Below are 6,510 nucleotides of genomic sequence, written 5' to 3'. Positions count from 1 at the left end.
GCGCCCTGGGGGCTGAAGTAATTTTGACGGCTATGGGGGGCGGATTTTTTGGTCACAGCGGGCGCGCTGCCCCACTCAGACACCAGGGGAGCCCCCGTGCAGAGGGCGAACGCCACGGCCGCTCCCTGACAGGCCGGGACCAACGGCTCCTCCCGCTCCACGTGCGAGGCCGCCGCCCTCGGGGGGAGGGGGAGGGGGGCGAAGAACTACATCTCCCACCATGCCCCGCGCCCCGCGGGTAGCGCAGCCTCTCCGCAGCCCGAGCGGGGCGGGGCGGGGCGAAGCGGCAGAGCCGCGCCGCTATTGGCCGAGCCGCGCCCGCCGCTCTCGCGGTCGCTAGGCAACGGCGCGCGCGCCCGTGCCGTTTCCCCCCCCCCTCCCCCCTTCCCGTCCCCTCCCCTCCCACCACCGCGCGCGCGCTCTCGTCACGGCGCGTCCCCCGCCCCTCGCGCGAGCCGGAGCCGCCGCCGCCGCCGCCGCTGCCGGAGCCGCCTCAGAGCCGCCGCCGCCGCCATGACCGACAACGCCGCCGCCGCCGGGCTGGAGAACCACCGCATCAAGAGCTTCAAGAACAAGGGCCGCGACGTGGAGGTGGGCGGCAGCGGCGGTGGCCGCGGCCTGGCCTCCCTCCTCCTCCTCCTCCTCCTCGCCCTCCTCCTTCCCGCCGCGGCTGAGGAGGAGGAGGAGGAGAAGGAGGAGGGAGGAGGAGGAGGAGGAGGAGGAGGAAGGCCGGGTGAGGGGGGGGGGGTGGGAAGGCCGGCGGCGGTTTGTTCTCCTCCGTCATGAGGGCGGCGGCCCCCGGGGGCTGGAGAGGAGCACAATGGGGCCGCCGCCGGGGGGGGGCCGCCCCCGGGCCCCGCTGAGGGCCGCTGCGCCGCCTGCAGCCGGCCCTCGGGCTTCGTCTGGCAATATTCGGGGGGGTTACGCGCTGCCTCGCCCCAAAATGCCGGGCTGGGGGGGCATCGGGGGGCCCCCTTCACCCACGGGGGTCCCCTCTCACCCCCTGGCCCCCTCCGGCCCCCCTCGCCCCCAACGGCCTCCAAGGGGGCGTCCTCGGTGCCAGCCCCCATCGAAGCCAGGGGGAAAACTCCTCACCTGATGGTTGTTTTTTTTTGGGGGTGAGAAACGAAAAAAAAGGGGTGTGTAAGGGTTGTGCTGGAATCCCACTCCCAGCCTGGTGAGGGTTCACAGGAACGGGGAGCCAAAATGCGTGTCAGGTAACTGCCGGGTTCTCCTCAGGGTGCTCGCCTCGCTGCTGGTAACCCACTGCGATATGATCGCCGAAACGCACCTCTGTCACCGATCCGGCCGGGGTTTTAGCCCTCCGAAAGCACATTTCGTGTCTGAGCAGAATTCACACCTCTGCTGCTATTGTTTGGGTGGAGACGGTTCTATGCGGGTCAGCCTTGGCAGCGGCAGTGCCTTTAAGATGACATTCACCATGTAAACTGTTCTTAATTTTCGGTTAACTTAGTGACAGCGGGTCTTTCTCACGGATAATATTGTCTGCGAGGAGCGTGTTAACTTCAACACTCCTGGCTAACATTAGTAAACGCTAGCAAACCGCTAAAAATTACCCATCTTTCCTTTAAGCGGTTGCTTTTCAGGGTAGGAGGAGGCGTGGTGGGTTTCTTTTTCCCCTTCTTATCCAGCGAGGCTCTTCCTGCTGCTGCTCCTCATTCATTTTGTCCTTGTCTCATCTCCCCGTGTTGCTTGCTGGCTTTGTTGCCACTTTCCCAGCCACTGGCCTGAATCCATCGGAGCTCTAAACAGGGAAAGGTTAGGTATGCTCATGCCTAGCGCGAACTGATCTGTCACCCGTACTTGCTTATGTTATAGCATGCCCAAGACTAGGGGAATTAAATATCCGCCTCTGTGGGGGGGAGGAGGAGAATCAACTGCCTAAGCTCCTCTGGAATTAGTTAGACCAGACCGGCTAAGGTACCTTAGCTCTCAGGAGAACAGTTCCTCCTGAAGTGGAGTAATTATTTTGGAATAGGGTATTTGCTGTTACAGAGAAGTATATCCTCTAGGGTTATCTTCCAGTATGCTGACTGACTTCCTTTTGTAGCTGAGCCTAAGACTTTGCCAGATAACCATGTTAATGGTGCCGGAACCAAAGCTTTCACCCATGCTTTTGAAAAAGCATTAAAATCAAAGAAGCACCTTTCTTCTGGGGGCACCAAACAGATGAAACTCAGAAGTGAGTAAAAGTTGTACACTCGTGCAGGTATGCTAAGTGAATTTAGGTGCATTTCTCATCTTTCACAGGCCTTTAAATGAACCAGTGTCTTTCATGTTTTCCAACACGTCGTGTGTGAATTTTTTTACCATACCTCCTTTTTGACTTTTTTTTTCTAATCATGGTACTTATTCAAAAGTTCAGAGTATTCTACTAAGTAAACTTTATGTAACTTGGGTATCTAGAAGTAAAACCAGGTAAGCTAAGTTTATAGCAGAGAATGAAGGAGCCCAGCAGGACCATGTAATTGCCATTAGTTGCTGTGCTTCTCTTGAGGTACTACTACTCAGTCTGACAATGTGTCTGTATTTAGTGAAAATTATCAGTTCTCCACCAAACAGTTCTTTCCTAAATCAAGTATTGTACGTAATTCTCAACTGTCAGCAATAAAATACGCTTGTTTCAGTGCCTGTGATTCAATAAGGAGTGTTACATAAAGATCCTGCCTCCAATTTTCTTGTACTCTGAAAACCAAGATGAGAAGTGCTGTTGCTGATCTGCATCTACGCTTTTTGTCAGATTCCACCAATGAGGAAAAAAGTGGTTAGAACGACGGAGTAATAAATCATGGTCTGGTATCTAGATTATATCCTTTGGAAAATCTCAAATATTCAAGGCCGTGTGCTCTCCGGTTCGGTTTGAAAAGTGTTGTTTGAGTCACCTTCTGCCTGGAGACAGTCCCTGCCTTTGAACTCATCAGCCTTGAATGTGTTTTAAGAGTACCTCAGTAGTCTTCCTTTGGCTTCTAATAAATACTGATGAGTTGTTATTGATCCCCTCTGGGTACAGACTATTATGGCAGACCAAAACACTCCTTTAATTTGTAGTTAACTCATATTTTATTACTGGGTTTGCTAGGCCACGATCATCTTTGCTTTTCGTTAATGCAACCGTAAGGGAAACAAAGGATTAGTAAGCACTGGTTTCACGTTAAGACAGACCTTCGTACCCCCTGCCACTTCTCTCTGGGCTCCTTTTCTAGGACCGAAGAGAAGGATCTGCTGGGCAGGTGTGCACAGACTCCTTGACCTGCACAGGCCCACTCTGCTTCTCTGAGTTTGAGGTTTGGGTGGAAGTTTCTCACCTTTTAGTTGCCTTCTTGTGTTAATGAGGTAGAGTTGTGCATGTAGAGCTGGAATTCTGGTTTTGAAGCATTAATACTAAAGGCGTTTATCTCCAAGCAAAATCAAATGCCAGAAACAAAGCATTAGTCACTTAATATTAGCTTGCGTTCTCGCTTTTATTAGCGAGACTCTTCTGTTTTTATAGGCCCTGAGATGTGATTAGCAGCAGTCAGAGCTAACCTGAACCAGCAGAGCTGGGCACTGAGGAGCCAAGCGGCTTCGTTTGGACCAACGACTGCCACAACAGTTTCTCCTTACAGCCTTCTCAATTTTATATTCTCCAGAGATAAGAAAGGGCTTTTAAAATTGTCCCATGGATGGTGAGAAAGCCTTCCTGTGTTGATCACAGGCATGTAGCCTCAAGTCTCAGTGGGTGTTTTTCTAAATGTACAGCGCTGATTATTCCAATACAATTGAGGCTTTGCAGGAAAAGATTGAACAGTTGCTATTGCTTAATTTGTAATACCCCTTGTAACTGCTGGCTTTATTTGTTTATAACTACATCCAAGATAACTTAGCTTTTATAAAACCAAACTTCAGCCTTCTGATTTTTTTTTGTTTGCAGTTCTTCAGCTTCATTCTTTACCTGGTAACGTCCTTCCTGCAGTTTTTTACTCTTCTCACTTCCTGGACCAGAAACTTGTTACTTACTCTGTATGACAAATAGCAGGCACCAATCTGTTGGCTCCCTGTCGTGATGTTTAAGTTGATAGATAAACAATTCAGCGCATTTCTTTTTATCAGGATCAGTCAGCATCCTTGGCTAAAACTGAAGAAAAATTCTAGATAAACTGAGATGCTCTAATTTGTAGGACTGTCTGTATGACTTACTGTTATTTTTTGTGTGGTAAAGTGAGACTGTGATCATGTAATTAGCAAAACGCATACTGGATCAAAAGTAAAGTTCCCTGTACTCCTGTAAAAAAGAGGCAGCAACTGAGGAGCTAGTACATTATAGCCTAAATAACTACTTGTAAAAACTTTTTAATGACTGGGATTAAAATTTCCTTTTTGTATACTTGTCATGCCTCTAATCACAAGGCAAAATAATACAGACATTTGGTATCTTGAACTTTTGTTGTTCGATCTGTAGGGTGAACCTCCTGAAATTTGTTAAAGGCTATTTACCAAAAGGAGGCATAGCTACCCTGTCATCTTCCACCTCCCAGTGCTATATTTGATTTTAAATTACTGAGGTCATGACCACTGATGTCTTCTCCCCAGTTACAGTTTTTTGGGGCCAGCTCTATCACCTTTTGGTCTATATCACCTTTGGCCTGGGGACTTTGCAGCATCCATTCTTACTCTTTACCTTCAGCCTCCTGATCCTAGATGAGGCAGAGGAAGACACTGGGCTTAGCCCGGATCTCTGTCATCAGCTCGGGCATCTTCAGTATATTTACTCCCAGCTATTTTGCAACAACCCGGGTTCTTTCCGGAGCTCGCTTTTACAGGTTGGTCAGCTTCCTGCTTCTCTCTCTGCTGGCGCAGGATCTAATGCTGGCAAAAGAAGGGTTGGGAGGGAATAGGGCTGGACCAGCTGATTTAGGTTGGTTTAGGTGACTGTGGGCCTGCTGTCTTAATAGCCTTGCTGGCTCAGTGAAGCTCAGCAGTCAAAGTGAAAACACAGGTATCAGGTAGCTTCCTGCTGGGAACCACATTTAAGGTAAGATCTAATACTCTCGTGCAGAGCTTCTAAGCTGTCCTGCAGCTTCTTTATTAACCTTTCAGGCCAGCATACCCTTGGGAGAATGTAGGTGTACGTGTCTGCACCTTGGAAAGAATTACTTGACTAGGAAATAAGAGGTACACGTGAGAAGCCTCCTTGCTTGCTGTTGCTGCAGAATTTTGTAAACTTCAGTTAGTCTGCAAGTAAAAAGTACAGTGCTGTCAAAAGTTTGTCACTCGTGGCAGAAAAAAAACGCTTAAGTTCACTTAGGTATACTGTCGTATATTTTCCTTGTGAAATTCCAAATCAACTGTATGCATTGCCTTAAAATGTTTAAAGACACAAATACCTTGGGAGGACATTGTTTATTTCAACCTGTGAAGAAAGCAATTTGGAGATGGCGTCTTTTGATGAACGTAATCTTTGTAAGCTGATCGGGATCTGTGCTCGCTGTATTGTCTTTTTTTTTTTTTTCTTTTTGGGTGGTCTTGCAGGGACCCAGGGGTTGGAGTTGATGATCCTTGTGGGTCCCTCCCAACTTGGGATATGCTGTGATTCTATGACATTTTTGTTAGTTGTTGTAGAGATATGCCAAGATTTAGGTAATCTTCTGTAATTACAGGTTGTTTTCTTTTTTTTTTTCATTCTTTAGTATGTCTAGCAACTATAGCTGTTGTTCTACTATCCCTAAAACCTCTCCTATTAAAGGGTAGGTTATTAACTTGTAAACTGTCAGGAGCAACATAACTGTCATACTAGTTCTAAGAGCTCTCTAACTATTCTTACATAAGTTGTTTGAGATTTTCATAATGTTTGTGCAGTTCTAGCACAAATCCAGGCTTTTTTTTCATCTAAAACTTCATTATTTGAAGAGGCAGTGCTTAGGAGGATGTACCAGCTACAACCGAGCGATCAGATTTGCATTTATTGTGAGGTTGGAAGTGGAATTAGGCACCTAGTGTATGAGATTACGGCCTGAAGAGGCAACAAGGTGGCTGAAGCTGATGGGACATGTGAAGAAATTGCCAAGTAAACTGACTTGAGATGCAAGAGAACTGTAAACCCTATATATTTCCCAAGAATACAGGCTATTACTTCTAAAATACCTGGCACTGTGAAATACTGATGCTGGGCTGGTATTTATTCCTAGATACTTCTGTAAGAGCAGAAGCTGTGGGCTTTGCATTCTGTTTCACAGACCCTGACGTTGGTAGTCAGAGCCAGTTTCTTCCAAGAAGCTGGTCCTGCCCCAGAACTGGCGGTGCAGTGGGGTGGGCTAGGTGCAAAGCTCTTCACGTTTCTTCTGATCTGCTCCCTTAGCTTCCTGCGCTGGCCTGTCACGTCCAGGAGAAGACAAGTGGTGGCTCGAAGTGTGGTTGGCTTGGAGGGAGAAAGCACGCCTTGTGCGTGGGGTGGTGCTTGATGTCGGGTGCTTATCCCTTCGCTGTCAGGCTGATGCCATTGAATCTGCTGAG

General features: G+C 48.5%; 1 protein-coding gene across 1 annotated transcript in view; it reads left to right on the top strand.

Moving 5' to 3' along the window:
• Positions 1–319: 319 nt before the first annotated feature.
• Positions 320–6,510, top strand: part of KPNA3 (karyopherin subunit alpha 3) — a 52,920-nt gene continuing 46,729 nt past the window's right edge. Inside the window, exon 1 of the mRNA XM_040542459.1 lies at positions 320–591. Within this exon, the coding sequence (XP_040398393.1) occupies positions 514–591 (78 nt within the window). The 5' untranslated portion in view covers positions 320–513. The remainder of the gene's footprint in view (positions 592–6,510) is intronic.

The sequence above is a fragment of the Cygnus olor genome, chromosome 1 (genome assembly GCF_009769625.2).
Source record: "Cygnus olor isolate bCygOlo1 chromosome 1, bCygOlo1.pri.v2, whole genome shotgun sequence".
Classification (NCBI taxonomy): domain Eukaryota; kingdom Metazoa; phylum Chordata; class Aves; order Anseriformes; family Anatidae; genus Cygnus; species Cygnus olor.
This window is presented reverse-complemented; position numbering and strand designations above follow the sequence as displayed.